Source organism: Hoplias malabaricus, chromosome 18 (assembly GCF_029633855.1).
Source record: "Hoplias malabaricus isolate fHopMal1 chromosome 18, fHopMal1.hap1, whole genome shotgun sequence".
Lineage (NCBI taxonomy): Eukaryota > Metazoa > Chordata > Actinopteri > Characiformes > Erythrinidae > Hoplias > Hoplias malabaricus.
In genome coordinates this window covers 705,028-728,720 of record NC_089817.1, presented here as the reverse complement: position 1 = coordinate 728,720, position 23,693 = coordinate 705,028, and the positions used below count along the sequence as shown (strand labels likewise).

Sequence of the window (23,693 nt, the reverse complement as noted above, 5' to 3'; positions counted from 1 at the left end):
CATTTAAGACTATGTTTAAAATTCTGTATACGTGAACCATTAAGAAATATTGCACTTATTCTAATTTAGACCAAAAAATCATGTGTTGGTTTTATGAAATCTCAAGTATTCTGTTTGGACTGAGAAATTATATTATAACCATTGTTTGAATACAAAAATATAAACAAAAAAAAAAATGTAAAAGTGAATGTTCTTATATTTTTGCCCGTTCATGCTGTTGTTATGTAGCTGAACACTACTGAAGCCTCATGTTTTGATAAGAGACTTGATAAATATTCACTGTAACTGGTCATTTACCAACAGCAAGAGCTGACTTTCTTTTTTTTTTTTTTTTTTTTTGAGGTTTTTTTTTAGTTGTTTGTGGTTCACTACTTTAAACTTCCTTCATACTCTACCACAAACACCACTTTAGCCGAAACAGAGCAACAGTAAGCCCAGAGAACCCGGTTCCACTGCTACACAGTCCTATCCTATCAGTAATGATATTCTCTGAGGATTACACAAACCTAAAAGTAGAAAAGGCACTTGGAAACCTTTTTGAGTACCTTGCACAATCATCAGAATAAATGTAAACCACACATTTAGATTTGGATATTGAACCAAAAAAATGGAGTGAAATGATTGTGTAAAACAACATTTATATCAGTTCCACGAGTTCGTTTTGAAGTTTTTGAGATAGCTTTGACTGTCTTAAAGACATTGAAAACGCGTTGGTGAAAAAAACGATTTTCAATGGGGCCTCCGTAGTTATAAACAATGTGGTTTGCGCTTTATTTTTTATCTCACCCGTTTTTAGATATGTCCCGCCCTACTCTCTTTTGATTGGCTCCTATATCCCAGTTATTGCGCAGCAATTGGTTACTTTGTTGCGAGTATGAACTAGTACCCAATCACAGAGCAGAATGGCGGCACTTGCCGGAATACGGGTTCAGGAAAAAAATGCTACAAGCAGCGAGGGTTTCTTTCAATCAAATTTACATGATTTTATTCAAAATATTTCTAATTGACACACGGCAAGAGAATGCAGGGTCATTTTAGAATCATCCAAGGGAGGCGACGAGGCAAAAGGGACCACTTATAACCAGTTATTTACCAAAAATAAGGAGAAAAACGAGCTTGCCGGGTTGCCAGATATATAACGTGAAGTATGCCATTCTTTGTTAGCTAACCGTTTGTGTTCAGCGCACAGGGGACAGTTTTATCTTTACATGCCACGGATTAAATGTCACTTATACGGCTTCTGTGAATTTACTGACCGGTTGCCTTTTGGACACTTTATTTGGTCAGATTTCCATTGAGTGTCTGCAACTTGAACAATGAGGAACAAAGATGAACCCATTCCACCCAGCGGTAGGCAGAAAAACTCTGTTTATTTTAGTTTTTAATTCCCCAGATTATGTTTATAAAGTTACAGAATTTAGTCCATTTACACTCCTTTGTTTTACTGATGCACGAAGCCAATACGTACGAAGCCACTTCTACGTTGCCATCTCATTTACACCAACACACACCTGGTGAAATATGAATGATAGTAAAAATGCTTAACTGCATTTAAAACAGTCGTAGAGTGAGTCCCCTGCACAGGTATGAGGTCATTCTGTGTCATGGTCAGATATGAAGTGGTGTAAATCACAAATCATCAGCACTGTATTCACAATATCGTTAGCTACTAAAAATATATTAGGTTGGAAATATCAGTTGATTTTATTGGTCAGTTGATGTATCCATCAGGCCACACAAAACAGATTAAAAGGGCCACTTAATCAGATGCAAATAACTTAATTAAAAGGTTTTTTTTAGAGAAACATAGAGACCCAGGTTTCTTTCTAGGGACGCACAAGAATATTAACATATTGAAGGACAGTCAGTTATATGCGGATTTGTTTTTACAAACGTAAATAAAACAGTGAAATAGGTCTAAACTCTATACTCCACCAATGGTCACTGGTTCCATGCTCTTTCCTTGTCCTGCAGTTGTCAGAGATCATGTGTCCTGCGGCAAGGATATTTTTCATGGCTGGCTTCATTCTTGCCTCGACCCAGAGCATGTAGACAGTATTTACTATTAGAAAAGTGTATTTGGTGTTGAATATTTCAGTACATTATTCAAAAAATAATCATTGATCCTATTGGTCAGTTTAGCGTTCTCAGCCGTCAGCCCCAGTATTAACCCCTAATGTGTTATGTTTATTTATTTGAGCAGACGCTATCAAATCTGCATCTTAAATAAAAAGTTCCACATTAAAACCTTGTTTGTCTGTAGACGTCGTAGTGCCAGAGACTCCAGAAGCCAAGCTTCCGTCCGGGCCCAGCATCTTTAAAGGGTCCAGCGCTATAATACTGGACTCCTGCTCGGATTCGGACGCTGAGATCTCAGGGAGATCTCTGATGGTGAAAGGGTAAGATGATGGATTTCTCGTGGCTTGTGCACTCAGGTGTGCTCCATTCGTCAGTTCCAGGGACTGGCCTTGAGTTTAATTTATTCTGAATTTTTCTTGCTTTCTTATCCAGGTCAGAGAAAGCAGAGGAGAATGTGTCTTCAGCTCAGGAAGTGCTGCTGTCGGAGGAAGTGGAGGAAACATCAGAGGTGAAGTTTGGAGAAATCCAACGAAATAAGATCCAATATGAGCTTCATATTTGTACAGCATTTTCAGACACTAGTTTTCAGACAGGATTTATCAGATTAATATTCATTATTCCTACACGAATTACATCAGTAACCAATCAAATGATAAAATCGTTAATCACACAGTCTATTTATATTGTGTACCTCATTGTGATCGATTTGATTCCTAAAGGGAGCAGTGAAACCTGTTATAGCTGAATGACAAAATAAGCACAGGCTAAAAGTATTAGAGACGTATTCTACCTCTTTTCCTCAAGTGAACACAGTTCTGAGTTTTAATAAAATGTCCGAGACCTGCTTTGGTTAAAATACCACAAGGATCAAACACCACAGCAGCGTTCTCCCAAGGGCCGTAGCCATGGGTGGGACTGGAGCAATGCCCACCAAGTAAACCACTGTAAATTTGCTAGCACTTGGACACGCTTCTTTTTGGCTGTTCATGCCTTTCATCATTTTTCCAATCGGACTCGGAGCTGCAGTGTGAGGCGCGAGACTCTCCTGGATTGCACAGGAAGTAGACTGGGTGGTCTTATTTTACATTGTGTTTCACAGTAGGTGGGCTCCAAATATAAACATTAATATGCATATGCCCTAAACAAGTGATTTTTTTCAGAATATGTCCCCTGTAACTATTGAAACAACTCAGTAGTTGTAGTGTTATCTCAGTGATGTTAACCTTGTCGTAACTACGCAAATGTTTTATTGATCTTTCAGGAAACCAAACCTGAACAGCAGTCGCCCCTGAAGACATCCCACAATGAAGGTAAGGATTCACTGTCATTCACTCGTGCATCATTTATACAGAACTGTGAAACACGCTCCTATCAGTTAATGTTGTGTGCACCACCTGCAGGTACACGGTGGGGTAGACGGTGGGGTATCCTTCTGGTAGACGGTGGGGTAGACGGTGGGGTATCCTGCTGGTAGACGGTGGGGTATCCTGCTGGTACACGGTGGGGTAGACGGTGGGGTACCCTGCTGGTAGACGGTGGGGTACCCTGCTGGTAGACGGTGGGGTATCCTGCTGGTAGACGGTGGGGTATCCTGCTTGTACACGGTGGGGTAGACGGTGGGGTACCCTGCTGGTGGACGGTGGGGTACCCTGCTGATGGACGGTGGGGTGCCCTGCTGGTAGGGTAGAGATGTACTAACTGTTTGGCCATGTGCTCATGGAGACAGCCGTCTGCATTGAGAACGTAACTTCACGTACTTGCCTATGTATTTCGCTTGTAACTGGCGGCTTCCTCTAGAGGGCAGACCAGACAGACACCCTCAGTCACCAGACAGAAACGGGTGATTGCGTCTTTTCTGCCATTGTGATGTCGCTGTTCTTACTGCACTGCCCCCTGTCGTTTACACATGTACTGCACCTTCTGTATGTGTAGCGTTTATTTTCTAATGATGCGCATAACTGACTCACCTAACGGATGCAGGATACGCAAAGCAGCCATGATGCTTGTGCAAGTATATCTCTACCCTTAGAGGTGGAGATAAAGGTATTACATTTTAATGAGAAACTACAGGAGTAAATTTGTTCAGTTTTACATCGGTAAATGCTAAAGAACGTGTCTGTGTTAAGTAACGCTGTGTAACAGTGATTATGTAAAATAGTGGTGAATTGTTTTTCATAAATCTTTTGTTAACTCTTCCAGCTTCTCAGAACTATCCACAGCTTTAACCCTTACTGTGTTATGTACATTCATTTGTATTTGAGCATTATAAAAACATTACCTTCCACTTTAAATCCTTGTTTGTCTGTAGACGTCGTAGTGCCAGAGACTCCAGAAGCCAAGCTTCCGTCCAAGCGCAGCATCATTAAATCGTCCAGGGCTGGACTTCTAATACTGGACTTCAGCTCGGATTCAGACACTGAGATCTCAGGGAGATCTCTGATGGTGGAAGGGTAAGATGATGGATTTCTCGTGGCTTGTGCACTCAGGTGTGCTCCATTCGTCAGTTCCAGGGACTCGCAGATGGCCTTGAGTTTAATTTATTCTGAATTTTTCTTGCTTTCTTATCCAGGTCAGAGAAAGCAGAGGAGAATGTGTCTTCAGCTCAGGAAGTGCTGCTGCTGTCTGAGGAAGTGGAGGAAACATCAGAGGTGAAGTTGGAGTGGAAGGAGTGGAAATCCTAACAATATAAACCCACTATGAGCTGCACTTTGGAACAGTGTTTTTAGACAGTAATTTTCAGACAGGACTTTGCTCTGGATTTAAAGCAGGAGTAGGTTATTTTATAGAAACCAGACATTTTTGAAAAAATCAGACTGAAAATGTCCCTGCCACTGCTTTAACCCTCCTACAGCTATTTCAGTGATGTTAACGTTGTCGTAACTACGCAGATGTTTTATTGATCTTTCAGGAAACCAAACCTGAACAGCAGTCGCCCCTGAAGACATCCCACAATGAAGGTAAGGATTCACTGTCATTCACTCATGCATCATTTATAGAGAACTGTGAAACACGCTCCTATCAGTTAATGTCATTGTGTCCCACCTTCTGGTGCAGGGTGACATCATCAAAAGTCAAAAATGGTTTATCAGTGTAGAGAGAGGCATTACAGGGTTTTACAGGAGAACAAATTTGATCAGCCCTCCCTCAGTAAATGATAAAGAACAAGTCATTTTTAATAAGGTGTCCCTTTTAACCACAGGAGAGAGTGCTATGGGAAGATAGTCCCCATCAATGCCACTGATTGGAGAGGAGTTCAACTTTACTGCCAGCTATCCCCAGTGGCAGTGTTAGATTGACTGACTGACTGATTAGGTCTAAGAGGAGGACCCTGGGGACCATGGCCTCACAGTCTTCTTCTTTGTTTCAGATGGAGTGTGTAAGCGGAGGCAGGAGGAGATGTTTGATGGACCCTCGGAGACATCCCCTTTACACAGCAACAAGAAGAGGAGATCATCTGAGGTGAGATCTGAAAATAAACATAAACAGTGCCATGAAGCTCACACTCTGCAGCTCATACCCTGCAGGAGCTTACAAAATAATTAGGGGTGGGGGGGCGATATGGCAAAAATACATTATCACAATCTCAATTTTATCACGATTCTTTTTCATGTGGGTTTTTAACCTCTTAACACTCCAGGTATTTTTTTCATTTTCTGCCTGAAATTACATCCTCAAATCATGAAGCAGTGAATAAACTAGAGGCAATTTCATGCAGAAATATAACTTAACAGGCGTCAGAATTTTTAAAGATATTGAAATGAATCTTCAGTGGTCAAAATATGATCAAAACATTTTAGGCACTTTCATTCATTCATTCATTCATTCGTTTTCTGTAACCCTTATCCAGTTCAGGGTCACGGTAGGTCCAGTGCCTACCTGGAATCATTGGGCGCAGGACAGGAACACACCCTGGAGGGGGTGCTAGTCCTTCACAGGGCAACACACATATTCACACCTACAGACATTTTGAGTCTCCCATCCATACACACACAGGGAGAACACACCACACTCCTCACAGACAGTCACCCGGAGGAAACCCACGCAGACACAGAGAGAACACACCAACTCCTCACAGACAGTCACCCGGAGGAAATCCACGCAGACACAGGGAGAACACACCAACTCCTCACAGACAGTCACCCGGAGGAAACCCATGCAGACACAGGGAGAACACGCCACGCTCCTCACAGACAGTCACCCGGAGGAAACCCACGCAGACACAGAGAGAACACACCAACTCCTCACAGACAGTCACCCGGAGGAAACCCACGCAGACACAGGGAGAACACGCCACGCTCCTCACAGACAGTCACCCGGAGGAAACCCACGCAGACACAGAGAGAACACACCACACTCCTCATAGACAGTCACCTGGAGAAAACCCACGCAGACACAGAGAGAACACACCAACTCCTCACAGACAGTCACCCGGAGGAAACCCACGCAGACACAGGGAGAACACGCCACGCTCCTCACAGACAGTCACCCGGAGGAAACCCACGCAGACACAGAGAGAACACACCACACTCCTCATAGACAGTCACCCGGAGAAAACCCACGCAGACACAGAGAGAACACACCAACTCCTCACAGACAGTCACCCGGAGGAAACCCACACAGACACAGAGAGAACACACCACACTCCTCACAGACAGTCACCCGGAGCGGGTCTCGAACCCATAACCTCCAGGACCCTGGAGCTGTGACAGAGACACTACCTGCTGCTCCACCGTGCCACTTTATGTCAAATTAATATACTTCCAATACCATTGACTGTTATTACCTCATCTGTTGCCTTAAGGCCAAATTTTAACTTAAATTTTCTTTAATTATTTATCATACTCCTGACATGTTCCATTGTTTTAACATTGGGCCTAATGCCCAGGTAATGATTTAATAAACACACTCCTTTGACTCATAACTCAGCACTTCTTACTTATGCTAAAAATTCCCACAACAAGTAGCTTTTTAATATTAGGCTACAATTTTTTAATGACTCACGATTCAAACCTATTGATTTATAAACATGAGCATACAAAAGCATGCTATCAGTATTCAGTGATATGGAGAATGCTGTATATTGCAGTAATAATATATTTGGATGTAGACATGTTTTTTTCTTGGACCTAGAGGTGGATAATTACCTGATGAGCCGAGTTGAGATGAGATGGAGCAGGACAAACGTTAAAATGAGTGAAGAGTGGCTCTCAGAGGACCAGGATTGAGATTGATTGAGCTTGTGTACTGTACTATAATCATACAACGGCTGCGTACATAGCTGAAAATGGCAAAAGTGAATTAAGTAAACAGCTCAAGGACACAAACATTATTGCTTTCCCTCGTGGGACGTCAGCTGCTGTTAATCTTCTTCTCTGCGATGATGTACGACTGCCTGCTCGGGCTATTTGTTACTTGTCGTAGTCAGATCTCTAAGGGGAAGGGATTTTTTTGGGGAATTTATGGGTGTATTCTCTGGTTTGGGGGCGACAAACAGCAGTCGATTATAATATCTGTCAGCTGTTAGTTTGTGAGTCAGCGAATCTAAGCATTAATTATATTCTGATACCTCTTTTTATGGTTAAATGACAAAACGGAAGACTTATCGCCCCCTATACTTCCTGGAAAGTGTTACAGTCTGTCAAAAGGACAGCGGGGATCACACAGACATTATTAATGAGTGCTTTTGAATGATACAGTAATAGCTATATTCTCTGTCTTCATTCCCTTTGATATGAAAGTCCTAGAACATTAAAAGCCCCTTTAGTTGACACCGTAGATGCTGAATTTCCCGCTACACTTTTTGAAATGTAGCACTGTCAGCATGAATCTGTGAATCTCATTTGTTTTACAGAGGGCCTTGGAGTGTTTTAAAATAAATTAATATTAGTTATATCACGCCCTAAACTTCCTGTAGTGGATTACAAGCTGTCAGCATGATTTGTGTGGAAATGTGGAGCGTTAAAAAGATTTTAAATGAAACCGTAGAAGACACATTTACACATACACCTCTAATAGTGGATCAGAAAGACTGTGGATGATAAAAGCAGAGCTACTATAGATGAATGAGAAACATAATGTGTGTCATTTATTATAATTCCACTGTAAAAGTGGTTTGTCACTGTTTTTAGTTTAGTTTATAAAGAACTTGCTGTGTTTAAAATGAACGACTGGGGGCTTGATGTCATCAAATGTCGTCATCTACAAAAGAGGGGCTCTGCAGAAAGGTTTGGGAACCAGTGATGTAACGATGATACACCATTAAAGACCATGACTGGTATCTTCAGCTGAACTGGTGTGTGTTGGTGGTTCTCACATCTGTGTTGTGTGCAGACGGACGATTCTGAGGATGAGGGTCCCGAGCCCAGCTGGAGGGAGCAGGAGAGAATGGTCCAGCGGCTACAGCGCAAGTTCCCACATCTTGTGAAGGAGGTCAGTCAGTGCACCAGCGGCCAAAACACCCCTCGACATGCGGGTTATAAACAAGGCTGCGCCCGCCGTAAACGTTTGTGTCTGATTTGGTATCAGCCGATGGCTGGCTTTTATTATGTCTGTTTCACATTGTGGAATAACACTTTCCGTTCCTTTCCTCAAACATTTGTGTGCTGTTAACTTCCTTTTCCCAGAACTGTATGCAAATGAGCTCTGTTCTGATTGGCTGTTCTGCCCTGTGCCCTGTTCCAAGACCTTGTTCTCAGGCGTTATTCATTAGAACAGATAAATCTGAAGTGTGATGTTTGTGTGTTGCCCGTAGGAGCTCAGGGATGTTCTTCATGAACACAGCTGGATCATCGAGGACGCTCGGGAGGCTCTGAAGATGTTCTCTGAACACGGTGAGGTCTTTGTGGCTTGGTGACAGAAAGGCAGTGTCTCACTCTGTCGGACACGTGTTGGCTTTTTCGAAATATGTTTCAAGGAAAAACCTTATGAAACCTGCTGTGAAATGGTGTCAGGCGTCAGACAGTGTATTCACATCTGTTTCAAAGCGATATCCTTCTGTGAGGAGCTTTTAGAAGCAACTTCACCAACACTGTTAACACTTCTGAGCTTCACTCGAACACAATGCTCCTCTCTCTGTCCTTTTGTTTGTTTTTAACCCTTTAATTAAGCATCTGTTTATTAAAAAAGTGGCGTTCCCCTCTGGAAATGTGGAAGGGTGTAAGACGAACACTAATTATCAGCACAGTCACATGGCGTATAATTAGAGAAATCCCAAGAGTAACACAGAATAATGAATTTTACATCATTTTCTGTCACAAGTGTCTTCAACTGATAAATATACTTCAGAAACAGTCATAAGACAGACTTATTACGTTAATAGAAACAGCAGCAGGAGCTGTGTCTTCTGTGCTCCCTCTGCTTTTGAGCCCAGCTGCTCCACGGCTGCTGTTTCAGCGTTTCCTGGCAGGACTTTAATAAAATATAGAGCAATGTACCACGGCAGAGATGTTGAACACAGCCAGTTTAAATTGGTCTGGGTCCAGCGCATGCCTCACCTGAGCCAGGTAATCAGAAGACGCGCAGAACGACACTGGCTGCGCTCCTTAAGGACGATGCTGAACGTCTGTAATAACAAACGGTTCACAAAAAATCTACTTTATTCTTTTTTTAATTTAAAGAATCAATATTAAATCTGCGTCCATGTTTTGTCCAGAATTAAATTTAAAGTGTATAACTTCCCAAAAACTTGAAATGTTTATGTTCAACAGCGATATTTATTTATACGTGGTTTTACATATAAAGAGGAGTACCATAATATTTCATTGAGACTTCATAATTATGATCACACTGGATAGTTGATAACGGATTTAATTATTTCCAGAAGAATCACATTCATTAACCCTGTGGAATCTGAGAAAACGTTCAGGAGTGTTCCTTTTTCACAGCATTTAATCTCCATTTGTTTCACATCACACTGTGTTCAGAACAGTCTCTGAGGCGATGAAAAGCTCACTGTGAAAACACACTGTCACCTACGAGTGGCACAGTGAATGTAGTTGGACACGTGACTCCACCAGACGCACAGAGAGAGGCTGATATCTGATGTGTATCCTCTGTGTTGCAACCCATTTTCATAGCCTCATAACTCTGGATGTGAGGGGTGCAGGGTGTGGTGAAGGGATGGAGGGGAAAGTGCTGACTCCGTAGAGTCAGGAAATGTTGGAACTGTATTTCTGTGCTGTGTTATCACAGAGATATTAATAAAGAAAATCAATAAACATTGATATTGATGCGGGGCACTTTCCTCGACCCCTGAGGGTTGACTAAAAAAAACAAACCTGAATCCAGTCTTTCACAGTGCACTCAACTGTTTTCTAATGAAACTTAATCAAACGAGATTTCACCAAGCATTGAGTTATTTCCTAATGGATCCTACTGAATTTAATCTCTCATGATGCACTGAACTCTCTCCTAAACTCAGGAAACTGAATAACGCTGCTCCAATGCTGCATCAAACTGCTTCCAAAAGAACTGTAATCAAAATCCTTTAGTGGAATCAGTTCCTGTTTGAGCTGAAAGGGTGAATGGGTGTTTTGTTTCCTGTGACAGCTGTGGAGTCGAGTAGCGATGAATCAGACTCGGCTTCGGCTTCGGCTCCGGCTCCAGCTCCAAGTCCTGAGCCCAAGAAAGTGACTCCAAACCCCAGCACTTCACAACCACTGCCTCAAGTCAGAACCGAGTCCGAGCCCGAACCAACCACACCTCAGAACGGAACCAAAGAGACGAGGAAGAGGAGACGTCCCGCAGCACTGACCTCACGGCAGGAGTCCAGCTCAGAGGACAACGCCAGTGACTTTGAGGCCTCTCCCATAAACATGGGCTCGGACAGTGACTCGGATCAGGCGGACGAGACCCTGCCCAAACTTAAGGCTCAGATCCTGAACTTTTTCCAGAACGCAACAGTGGATGAGTTAACGCTCATCGCCGGCTGCTCGCTGAAGAAAGCCCAAAAGATCACAGAACTGAGACCCTTTAAAACATGGAGTGATCTGGTGAGGGGTGTGTCTCTCTCTGTCTGTCTGTCTCTCTCTCTCTCTCTCTCTGTCTGTCTGACTCTCTCTGTCTGACTCTTTCTCTCTGTCGCTTTCTGTCTTTGTCTCTTTCTGTTTCTGTCTCTCTCACTCTTTCTCTTGCTCTCTCACTTTCTCTCTCTCACTCTCTCTTTCTCTCTCTCTCTGTCTCACTCTTTCTCTTGCTCTCTCACTCTTTCTCTCTCTCTGTCGCTTTCTGTCTCTGTCTCTCTCACTCTTTCTCTTGCTCTCTCACTCTGTCTATCTGTCTCTCTCTCTCTGTCTCTCACTTTCTCTCACTCTATCTCTCTTTCTCTCTCTCTCTGTCTCACTCTTTCTCTTGCTCTCTTACTCTGTCTCTCTCTTTCTCTTGCTCTCTCACTCTGTCTCTGTCTCTCTCTTTCTCTTTATCTCTCTGTCACTCTCTCTCACTTTGTCTCACTCTCTCTGACTGTCTCTCTCTCTTTCTCACTGTCTCTGTCTCTCTCTCATTTTGTCTCACTCTCACTCCCTCTGACTCTCTCTCTCTCTCTCTCTCTCTCTCTCTCTCTCTCTCTCTCTCTCTCTCAGTGAAATCCTGTGTAACTGTGTGTTATTCTTCGTCAGGACGAGGTTCTGCACCGAGGGAATGGCCTCTCCACTGAGCTGCTGGGGGGCTGCCGTGAGGTCCTGAGGGAGCGCCAGGTGGTGCAAGGCCTGATGGAAAAGTGTGAGGAAATCTCCAGGAAGATGACTGAGGTGGTGCAGCAGGGCCAGGGCTCCATGACCCAGCCTCAGATCCTCAACAGCATGTGAGTTTTCCATCGTTTCGTTTCTTTCTTGTCGTTTCGTACGGAGTGACCGAGGAGAGTTTAGGGCCGTAGACACGAAGGTGTATTTTAAAGAGTGTTGTTTCTGGTCAAATGACATGCTCTGTTGATGTTCTAGGTTAAAATAAGTGTCAGTTACTCCGGTTCCACTCAGATCAGAAATGTATTTGTCTGTTTCTGACATCTGTTCATAATTATTCTCTATTTCAAGTTCTGAAGTAGCCAGTAATATTTGTGAATGCAATGTAGTAGTTGAAGTAACCGATATCATGCTTCTTAAAGGGGGCTCTCCCACACTGGACAACCACGTTTAAAAGTAGAATGAATAGTTTAGATAGATATGTGCAGAGTCAGTGCCTGTGTATTCAGTAAATAAATAAACAGTAACTGTGATTTAAAACGTACAGCGGTGTGTTCACTGCAGAGCACACGGCACATGTTCTTACTTAAAAACAAAACAAAACACAGAATTAGTTTTTGCGACAGTGGAGCTCAGGCTTCTGAAAACGACTGTAACCCAGTCCTGTTCCACCACGACGATAACCCCAGTCTCTGCTGTGTCCAGGTTCCAGCTGAAACCGTATCAGCTGATTGGCCTCAACTGGCTCGTCCTGCTTCACCGGAACCAGCTCAGTGGGATCCTCGCAGACGAGATGGTTAGAGGAGCTTGTGATAATAATAATGATAATAATAGGTTTTAAATGTAAAACACATCATAGAACTGGCGAGTAACTCACACTCACTCACGGACACAGTGACACACACACACAAACACACATAGACACACAGACACACACATTTATTCCTCATTTATTAAGTCGCACATTCGCACTCACTCAAATTGTCCACAGGAATGAGTGAGTGACTGGGTGAGTGTGTGAATGTGTCCTCAAGTGTGTGTGTGTGTGTGTGTGTGTGAGTGGGTGACTGGGTGAGTGTGATGCTCTGTCCAGGGTGTGTTCTTGTCTTGTGCTCATAGATTCTGTGCAGGCTCCAGACCCAACACAACCCTGATCTGGCTGAAGCTGTTCTGAATGAATGAATGAATTAATTAATTAATGAACTGTTCAATAACCCTTTGCAGAGTGGACAAGAGAAACAAAATGATATGTATTTTACTGTGTTGAGGGTTAAAACGCAGCTCATTAAATGCCTTTTTTAACATAAATATTCACAGACCATGAGCAGAGCACAGAGAAATGTGTGTCTCTCGCTCTGACTTTTCTGTCTTTAACAAAGAGTGTGTGCTCATCGCAGGGCTTGGGGAAGACCATCCAGGCCATTTCATTTCTGGCTCATCTTTATGAGGAGGGGAACCGGGGCCCACATCTCATCACTGTCCCTTCTTCCACTCTGGGTGAGAACAACACAGACCCTTTGGCACATGGAGTCTGAAATCTATGCCTGTACACACACACACACACACACACACACACACACGCACAGATTAGAGACAACGATAGAGACCATGATACCTGGACATCCCTCATAAATGTCTCCTATAGTTTAGCGTAGATTTTTCTAAAGATATATGAGAGTCTAAGGTAGTGAAGCATTAGTAGAAAGCATTTTTAATGTCGTGGCTGTGCTTCTTTCCAAAGTGCATTTCGTATATTAGCCGTGGAGCTTCAACACCACTTTTTAAAGAATGGTAAAGTACTGTGCAGACGTGTTAGACACCTGAGAAAATGAGATTTAACACAGCCCTCTGAGCAGTAAGAGTTATTTGGTCATTACAGTACAGTACAGTAAGTGTGATATTGTGTGTGTGTGTTAGTTTAACCCTCTCCGTATCTCTCCTTGTGATGCTTCAGTATCTGAGGTTAATAAATACTTCTTTATGTTAAATCAAGTGTGCTGTTGTTTTACAAAATCCATCGAATCAAGGAGAATACACTTGTTTTTCAAGTTAAAACATTTACTGTATTTATATTTTTGTAATTATTGTAATAATATATTTTTATACAAGCACCACGCTTATGGAGAATATAAATTCTTGTAAATAATAATAATCTAAGGTGCCTTTATCACATTACAGTGTGCTCTAGGTAAAGACCAGAAAGTGGTATGTTTTGGGAATATATTTACACTACATCTGTAGACAGGTATTCATTACACACTGGGGACAGGGAGCTGTAACCAAGTAGATTTACATCCGTTGGAATATTGTAACGTCATCATTCTAGACCTGTAGATCCCTGTGGTCAGAAAGCCTTCGGGGATGGAGGTAAACGTCTGACTGTCTTTCTCCCGACAGATAATTGGGTTCGAGAGCTGAACCTGTGGTGTCCTAGTTTGAAGGTGCTGGTTTATTACGGTAGGTCAGCTGCTGAGTGTTGTACAGAATGTAAATCTGTGATCTCAGTGGGTTGTGAGTGTGTTCTAACCCATGTGTGTCTCTGTAGGTTCAGTCGAGGAGCGTAGATGCATCCGCTATGATATACTGAATGACATAGTGGACTACAACATCATCGTCTCAACGTGAGTCAGATTAACACAAGCACTTTGATTCCCCTGAACTCAGAATATGAAAGCAACAGAACGTAAGTCTGTGTAGCCTCTTTCTGCAGAGCAGTAGTGTCCATTCTGTCAGTGGAAGAGAAATCAACTCTGATTATTTTTTAATTATAGTAATCACATACAGGCAGCATGGTGTGAGTGAGTGAGAGAGAAAAAGGAAGAAAGAAAGAAAGTGTGTGTGATGCTCTGTCATGGACTGGCGTCCTGTGCAGTTTGTGTTCCTGCCGGTGATGATTTGGCTCCAGACCCAATGCGACGATAACAGAGGATGAATAATGGATGAACCTATGTGATAAAGTCCATACTCTATATAGAGATTAACTAGGACAGGTCATGAGTGAGACGTCATGACTCTGTGTAGCTGCTAGTGAGCAATGAGGGAGGAGTCAGAAGCCGTCGTCGTGAGTCGAATAAAAACAAACGTGATCTCTGCTGCAGCTGGAGATTTTACAGATGGAGAGTTGGTGCTGGTGGTCTGCGTCGCGTGGCGTAGAGTGACAGCTCTCTCTGGACAATCAGCGCTCTGCAAGGGACAAAAAACTCGGCTCCATGTACCAGGACTGATTTTACCCAATGGAAAAGCAATAGTAGAATAGAGTAGGGAACATGCAGTGTACAAATGGCATTAGAGTATTGCATAAATTGCATGTGCTTGGTGTCTGAGGACAGGTCAGAGAGGCTGTGTCTCATTGTAATGCACCACCAACTTCACGCTTCCAACATGGCACACCTTCTGGCAGCAGTTAATCCTTGAACAAAGAGCCGAGCCCCTCGTAAAACACCTGCATGTGAACCTGAGCAGGGCCGGGGAAAATATGTATCTCCACAATCGCCTCGTAATAACACAGAGAGCCACAGTCTTGCTAACGATGCTAAGCGTTTCGCTGAATCTGAAAAGGTCTGGGTAAAGTGACCCTACGTCATTTATTATTAAAGGTAATGAAGCATTCACGCGCCTCACACACTGCTCCTTAAGACCAGGTCCTTTTCAGCGAGGAAGATGGCTATTACTGGACCAGCTCACCCAGAAAATACCGGTGTTACTCATTAGCATCAGACGCCAACCAGAACTGACCCTAGATCAGCTGGGTTTATGCTAATAACCTCATCTCCTTTTATGTTCTCAGGTATAATTTAGCCATCGGGAATTCCAGTGACCGCAGCCTTTTCCGTAAACTCAAGCTGGAATACGCCATTTTTGATGAGGGCCACATGTTGAAGAACATGAGCTCACTGCGCTATCGCCACCTCATGGCCATCAATGTAAGTGCTGTTTAGGACGAGGGGGATTCCTCCAGTTTTCACACCATTTATTTGTGGGGATTAATTTAACCCAGAGCTCATTAATGGCCATAAGCTTCTGTTTAACGTTTGGTCAGTGCTAGAGACGTGAGCCTTGTAGCTCCAGTGCAAGACTGAAGACGCTAGACCTGGCCTTGGCTGAGTGAGAAATTGGATGTAAAGGGGAAAACAAAGAACACTTTCACAAAAACATTGTAGCAGTTAATGGGAAGGCTGTAGTTTTGTGACAGAGGCCACAAAGACATTGACAAACATCCAGCTTCTTTTAATTATTGCTTTAACTCTAATCAGAGCTACTTCCTACGTGCTGGCATTTCAAGGGCATTTGAAAAGCCTGTTAATAAAAGCTCCCCTTCAAATGGGAAAAAACAGCTCAGTTTCTGCATGGGTCCACCCAGTCCCACATGAGTATACCTTAACAGCCCTTTGGCCAAGGTCTGGCAGCAAAGTCATTAAGAATAAATGACTGGAGCTCTGTTACACTTCCAGGGTCCTTTTATAAAACCGCCAGGAGTGTGTTTTTCCAAGATTAGGGTTAGACAACACCTGCACACAACAGACGTCCTGGACAAGGTTAGGGCACAGCTGTAATGAGTCAAGCTTGTAAATTGGACCAAAAAAAATTGACTTAAAGCAACACTGGGTAGAAATGTACCTTAAAAGCACTGCAGAAACTGCACTATGAAAGTTTTGGAGAAGGGTAGGAAACCATGACTGCCCTTGATTTCAGGAGAGTGCTGTGAATATAATTTACACTCTGAAACTGTAGGGGGAGCTCAGGGACGTAAATGCCAAATCTTACCTAATGTTGCTTTAAGAATGATTCCCGGTTAAAGGGGTAGTCTGTCATTATTACCACCACAAAAAATCAAACAGTATAGATGAAGGATTACAATATATATAAGGGAAAACTCCCATGAAGAATCAGATTGTTTGACAGTCTTTGAATGAACCAGTTTATACCCCAAAGCATGGGTCCCACACATGGGGGCAGCCATATTTACCACAGGATCTCTGTTACATCCAGGCCACTAGGTGTCAGTTTTGTAATGTAAAGTAGAAACAGAGATGTTCTGGTGCTTCGCTGTCTGTGGATGGGCGCCTCTGGTGATAGTGTTCATCCTCCCATTGTTTGATTAGAGGAGCAGGAGCTAGTGTGTGGCTTTGGCAGTGATTTATATCAGAGAAAAAATGGGTGTTCATTTGTGTTCTCCACAGGCCACGTATCGTCTGCTGCTGACTGGAACACCACTGCAGAACAACCTTCTGGAGCTGATGTCTCTGCTGAACTTCATCATGCCCAACATGTTCTCCAGCAGCACCTCGCAGATCGCCAAGATGTTCTCCATGGTACAAAACACACGCACATTCAAGTTTGTTTCAACTTCTTAGGACCAACATAACAGCCCCAGCTCTGTGTGTATTTGACCAGAGATGTCCAGAGTTCTGTGTATGACGGTTTCTGTGTCTGAAATGTCAGACAGCAGATAAAACGAACCGTTCTGATTCTGCTGTGCTTCTGACGTCAAGTGCAGAGACTTTAGAATGGCCCCGCCCCCTCGTCTGAGTCTGTCCAATCACAGTGCTGGATCTGCGTTTATGTGAGAGCACAAAGACGAGGTTAAACTCAGCGAAACAGACACAACGAGCGCGGAGAAATAAGAGCACTGAGTAAAAACGGAGAAGAAAGAGAACAAAGAGAAAACGGCTAAAAACCAGAGCTTCTGCTCCTCGCTCCTCACTGCTGTGCGCTCGGGGTCGGGGTGAACAGCGAGCGGCTCATTATCATTTAAAGGAACAGGTGCTGAAAGCGGGCGTTGTGAACAGGGGCTGTTTACACAGGGGGAGAACACTGCTGTGGGGCTTGATCCTTGTGGTTTTTTAAACAAAGCAGGTCACGGTTTCTTTAAGAACCAGAACTGTGTTCCCTTGTGGAAAATAAAGTCAATATGTCCCATAGAGAAAAGAACTACTCACTGTTTTATTGTCTATTATTCACTGACGTGAAGTTGTTTGGTTGGTTTTTAAAGGAATATTAAAAATAAGATAATTACACTGAACATTTCATGCACTGAATCGTTCCATAAGGAATCCAGATAGTACTGAGAGGTTGTGGTCATAGATGTAAACCACTAGAAAACTGCACTGAGTTATTCTTATGGTTTTGCTGATGCAATATTTTTAGAAAACTGGGTTCGGTGCCGTGTTTTTCCCGCTCCTCACCCGAGTGAACTCACAAAGGTCTTAATTAAATTGGACAAGTTCAGCTGAGTGTATTAGTCCAGGAAAAGTCTGACCCCAGGACTGAGAGTGAAAAATACCACTCCACACCAATGACCAGCGTCACGGTTTCTACTGCTGGACTCACAATGAATGCTCATGACCTCATCTCTCCAGGCTGTGTGTGTGTGTGTGTGTGTGTGTGTGTGTGTGTGTGTGTGTGTGTGTGTGTGTGTTTGTGTGTGTAATGTTCCTGACATACACACAAATACTAGACCAACTTTCCTACAGCTGAAAACACATTGGTCCTGAATGCGTATAAATTAGCTCCATGATTTATTTCTGCTTGGCTCCTAAGGTTAAGGTGGTTATGTTACTAATACTCAAAAGATACAGGGGACTCAGGGGACACCCTGGTCAAATGACATTGTGTGTGTGTGTGTGTGCACTGCAGAAATCCTCAGAGGAGCAGAGCAGTTTTGAGAGGGACCGTATCGCTCACGCTAAACTCATCATGAAACCCTTCATCCTGCGCCGCATCAAGAGCGAGGTACTGCACACACGCATACATAATGCAGCTGGTTTAAGAATGTGTGAGTGTGTGTGAGTGAGTGTGTGTGAGTGTGTGTGTGAGTGTGTGTGTGAGTGTGAGTGTGAGTGTGAGTGTGAGTGTGAGTGTGAGTGTGAGTGTGTGTGTGTGAGTGTGTGTGTGTGTGTGTGTGTGTGTGTGTGTGTGTGTGTGTGTGTGTGTGTGTGTAGGAGTCCCATATGGGATTAGGGTAATAGTCGTATGGGGGTAGTGTAATTTCTGGTTGATGGTGGAAGGAGAAACGCGCAACACTTACCTTTGGTTAAAAACACATATTGTTAGCTGGATTGGCGGTGTGTAAACATTTCACAGGGGAGTGAGGGATGGATGGATGCCCTGTCCAGGGGGCGTTGCCGTCGTGTGACCGTTGATTCTGTGTAGGCTTCGAATCACAGCGACCCTGGGCTGGATAAGCGGTTACAGACTGAGTGAGTGAATGAATGAATGAATGAATGAATTATAAAGACTGTGATACAGAAAGGAAATAAGGGAATGGTGAGGAGAAGATTGAATCCCTCCATGATTGTGTTTTGGAACTGATTACCATTCTGTTGTTTTAATGTTTCCCTGAATGTTTTCACTTGCTGTAATTAAAATTATAGTTTATATTTTAGTTTATTTTTTGTACATCCACTCTTTTTATTATAATATACTTCATTATTTAATTGTGTGTCAGGTCCTGAAGCAGCTTCCTGAGAAAGAAGAACAGGTCGAGTTCTGCCCCATGAGCGAGAAACAGCAGAAGCTCTACGACGATCTTTTCAACAGACTGAAGCAAGCCAAGAATGAGGAGAGTACGTGAGGAAGTTGATGATGATGATGATGTTAACTGATACTTCCCTTCAAACAAGAATTTGCTGATAACTGAGAAGCAGATAAGGACTAAATTGTCACAGCAAGAATGAACAGGTCCTTCTGAAGCGTATTTGTTAAACGGAGTGGTTAGACTCTTGGAATAAGTCGGGGTCCCAGCCCCAGTTCCGCTGGCCCCCTGTGTGTTTGTGTTTTCACTGCTCTGCCTGAACCGGAACACAAGAACCATGAGAATAACGTGAAGTCTCTTTATGTCTTTGTCCAGAGCGGGAGTTGACCAATGTGATGATGCAGCTGAGGAAAATGGCCAATCACCCGCTCCTGCACCGTCAGTATTACACCAGCAAACGCCTGTCTGCTATGAGCCAGCTCATGCTGAAGGTGGACACACTCACATTGTTTTAAAATGACAATTTCTCAGACAGACACATGATTTAACGCTGAATGATAAGGACAGGTGTGTGTATATACAATAGCCTGCCTGCTCTGTCCCATTGAGTGGAGAGTTACGTGTAAGTTTTGCTGTCCTGCAGGAGCCCAGTCACCGTGAGTCTGACCCGGCTCTGATACAGGAGGACATGGCGGTAATGTCCGATTTTGAGCTGCATCGGCTGTGTCAGCAGTACACAGTGCTGCAGGAGCATCAGCTGGACATAGAGCTGCTGCAGGACTCAGGGAAGCTTCGCCTCCTCACACAGCTCCTCACTGACCTCAAAGAGAAGGTGAGGCGTGAACAGTGCCGTACCACCTTTGTCCTTAACGGCACACCGGATATTATCAACCTTTTATCATAGTTTTCATGATCTGCCTGGACACTAAGGTGCTCAGACGTGTACGACCATCACGAAATTAAACAACAACACACTAATAGAACTATAACATGTATGCAAACTAGTGGCTAATACTATCAACACAGACAGGGGCAGGAATGCTGCTGTCACCGTGGAAACACAAGCCTCAATCCACTGCATAGGCATTTTGATGGCGGCGATCTGTGTGCGTTGGTTTTAGAAAGTGGAAATTTGAGTCATCTCTCTGTAGAAAAGAGGTGTTCAATAGTCAGGAGCTTTGTGGCCTGATGGACCCCTGGATGAAGAGAGAAAGCCCCAGAGCGCAGGAACGAGTGATCTGTTCATAAGAACAAAACAAGAGAAGTCCAAAAACACACGTTGGTAGGTGGATTGGCGACTCAAAAAGTGTCCGTAGGTGTGAGTGAATGTGTGAGTGTGTGTGTTGCCCTGTGAAGGACTGGCGCCCCCTCCAGGGTGTATTCCCGCCTTGCGCCCAATGATTCCAGGTAGGCTCTGGACCCACCGCGACCCTGAACTGGATAAGGGTCACAGATAATGAATGAATGAATGAATAATACAAGGAAAACTAGGTGGTATTTTTACCTTAAAATTAGAGAATCAAAATCATCGTGATACTCCACAGACCTGTAATAGGGACAACAGAGCCTCTGTATTTTGCTATTCTGGGCTCAGCACTGCAGACACTGCACTATGTAACGTCTGGAGGTGGGACCTAGATTTCAGGAGTAAACGTGAATTACACTGTGCCCAGGATCTTACCGTGTGTTGCTTACACAACAGCACATGGACGTTTTGACCTTGTTGTTTAATACCAAAGCTGTGGTCGTTTACAAATCGACGGCACTAAAAGTGTCTTTAGGTAGTTTCTGAAGAAAATGGAAATGGGAGGAAAACGTTTGAACACCTCTTCTCTAGATTCCTACTCAAAACCCAGCGGTTAAACGACATTGTCACAGAACTGTTTCAGTTTTGCACTAAAGCAATTAACATCCTGCTCGCTTTCACACAGATACTCTTCCTTTTTAAATGATCAGCTTGAAGTCTAGGGGCTGAAGTCTTTGTTTCTCCCTCAGGGCGACCGAGTGGTCCTCTTCAGCCAGTTCACCATGATGCTGGACATCCTGGAGGTGCTGCTCAGACACAGAAAACACAGATACGTTCGGCTGGATGGCTCCACTCCCATGGGTGACAGGTGGGTTGTCTGTTAAACACCTGAGCTGTGACATGCTTTTATCAAAACACCACAAAGATCAAACATCCTAGGCCTGTTCATTAATCACCACATTCTGTCCCTGGACGTTCTTTCTCCACAGGCTCGGGCTGATTGATCAGTTCAACACGGATCAGGACATCTTCGTGTTCCTGCTGTCCACCAGAGCCGGAGGGCTGGGCATCAACCTGACCTCTGCTAATGTGGTCATCCTTCATGATATAGACTGCAATCCTTACAACGACAAACAGGCGGAGGACCGCTGCCACCGCGTCGGACAAACCAGGTCAGACAGGAAACACCCTATTGGACGGTTACAGGAATATTCACATACGTGTCTGACATTGAATGACGTGGTGGTGTAAGATGAGAGTTATCTGTTTGGTCTACAGTGCCCAGAATTCAATACAAAAACATGTCATACAGCTTTTAGCAATCTCACTGATATCTACAAATCCTGATTATTATTAGCCCAGCTTTTAAACTGTGGGCTAAAGCTTACAATAAATCCAAACAAAGCACAAGAAATTTCTGCTTTCTGACATAAATTAATCTCTGAGCTGTTGTAGATTTTTAAAATGTTCCTTTCACCTTCAGGAGACACCCTCAGAAAGTGGTTCAGGTCATTTTTATGGCTGTAAATTAATAATACCTTGCTCAACAGACTACTGCAGATCTGTGGGATACGAACTGGAATATTAAAAACAAATATATCAGTACTCACATTTTTCATTTCAGCCAGAGAGTGCCTTTAACGTTTCCTCATGGTGACCTTTTTAAAACCACATAATCTGTGATATAGATCGTATTTTCTCTCTCTGTCCTCTGTGTCGGTACGTGCTTGTGTCCTGCCGCAGAACTGTTAAAGTGATAAAGCTGATAAGCAAGGACTCCATAGAGGACGCCATGCTCCGGATTGGTCAGAGGAAACTCAAACTGGAGCAGGACATGACTGCAGCCGAGGAGGGTGAGCTCATTTCAGACATACGCATACACACACACACACACACACGCATTCAGATGCCATAGCAGGAGTTGGCACTAACCTGTTCCACAAAATGCCCGATAATGCACGTCTGATCAGGTGTGTCATGTTGTTGTCAGAGTTATCCCCAAACTAGGGGTGATGGCATTTTTAAAATATTCCTGCTTCTCGATTCAATCCACATGTTTTTGTTTGTATTATGTGCACACACTGTTGGTATCATCTCTGTGGAAACTAGGAAACAATGAAATTGAAAATGGAAATGCCCTATGAGATGAAACTATGAGACAACTGGGGCTGAACGATTTAGAGAAAAGGTAAATGCGCGATGTTTCGGGGCGTGTCATACTTGCGATTCAAACTGAAATGATTCTCTGTAAATTAAGGCACAGCCCAGTGTTTATAACAAAGAAAACCAAGTAGGACCTGGCTGTGATTCTGAGCGCTGGATGTCGAGCCCCAGACAGCGATCCAGTTGTGGCTGTTGTGATGTCGGCTGCCTTTTCCTGGCCCAACACAAGCTAAATAACTTTAAAACTTTTTAAAACATTGTTCTTGACAACGCAGGCTACAATAAATATTGCAGCTCTTAAAGTATGAAAATTGCAATTTCGATATAAAAACTTTAAGCTGCACCTTTGTTTACAATAAATGTTTACTCTCAATTACATTTTGTTTCTGCTTTAATTTACAGAAAGTTGATAAACCTATCTGACGTGTAATATACGAAACTCACTGCTGGTTATTACTCTGCTGCTTTAGGAGATGAAGACACTATTCCTGACGATATGGCCTCCCTGCTGAAGGCCTCTCTGGGGCTCTGACAAGACGAACAGCCCTGGGACCAACGTTTTATTTTGTTCCTGAGAGTTACTTATTTGACTAAAGTACTGTAGCACAATGGACTCCGACAAACGTGATTTTTAAACAGTGCAATGATTATACGCTGGAATCTACCTGTTTCTGTTCTTTATTCTCTGGAGCATTATGTTGAATCTAGAGACTGATATTTGTTTATATTTTGACTGTGCTGAAAGTACTGTTACTGTTGCCATAAATCTTGTATTGTTTTTTTTTGTGTTGTGGGCACAATTTGCCACATTTAAATAAAACATTTAAAAACATCCAATATTCTGCTGCAAGAGAGAGGGAGGACACTCTTGATCAAATTACATTGAAAGGAATCAATATATAGGAAAATATTTTTAGATTTGTTTAAGTGTGTGTGTGTGTGTGTGTGTGAGAGAGAGAGTGTGTGAGAATGAGTGAAATTTTCCACAGGTGGGTGTGTATTTTTTACACAACCCAGCTAATGATATACTTTAAAATGAATGTAATTTCCACGC

General features: G+C 43.2%; 1 protein-coding gene across 2 annotated transcripts; it reads left to right on the top strand.

The window, feature by feature from the left end:
* Window positions 1–938: 938 nt before the first annotated feature.
* Window positions 939–23,560, top strand: smarcad1b (SWI/SNF-related, matrix-associated actin-dependent regulator of chromatin, subfamily a, containing DEAD/H box 1 b). Of its 2 annotated transcripts, XM_066651582.1 has the most exons (27): window positions 939–1,145; window positions 1,288–1,350; window positions 2,264–2,399; window positions 2,512–2,587; window positions 3,341–3,389; window positions 4,388–4,529; window positions 4,649–4,727; window positions 4,988–5,036; window positions 5,447–5,538; window positions 8,410–8,508; window positions 8,831–8,909; window positions 10,627–11,069; window positions 11,694–11,878; window positions 12,462–12,552; window positions 13,154–13,253; window positions 14,154–14,213; window positions 14,302–14,377; window positions 15,544–15,679; window positions 16,937–17,068; window positions 18,393–18,488; window positions 19,204–19,321; window positions 19,606–19,721; window positions 19,874–20,062; window positions 21,226–21,344; window positions 21,466–21,648; window positions 22,220–22,329; window positions 23,110–23,560. In XM_066651582.1, exons 2-27 carry the CDS (start codon window positions 1,317–1,319, stop codon window positions 23,169–23,171), a joined length of 3,051 nt encoding a protein of 1,016 aa, XP_066507679.1. In that variant the 5' UTR covers window positions 939–1,145; window positions 1,288–1,316; the 3' UTR covers window positions 23,172–23,560. The 2 variants fall into 2 exon arrangements, with proteins under 2 accessions (XP_066507679.1, XP_066507678.1); XM_066651581.1 differs by having other exon boundaries at window positions 939–1,350.
* Window positions 23,561–23,693: the final 133 nt, after the last annotated feature.

Excerpts from the sequence above, each read along its gene's own strand:
- smarcad1b (XM_066651582.1), top strand. The coding sequence starts at position 1,317 with ATGAGGAACAAAGATGAACCCATTCCACCCAGCG. Across the intron at positions 11,879-12,461 it reads CCTCAGATCCTCAACAGCAT|GTTCCAGCTGAAACCGTATC; the intron begins GTGAGTTTTCCA and ends TGCTGTGTCCAG. Across the intron at positions 13,254-14,153 it reads TGTCCCTTCTTCCACTCTGG|ATAATTGGGTTCGAGAGCTG; the intron begins GTGAGAACAACA and ends TTCTCCCGACAG.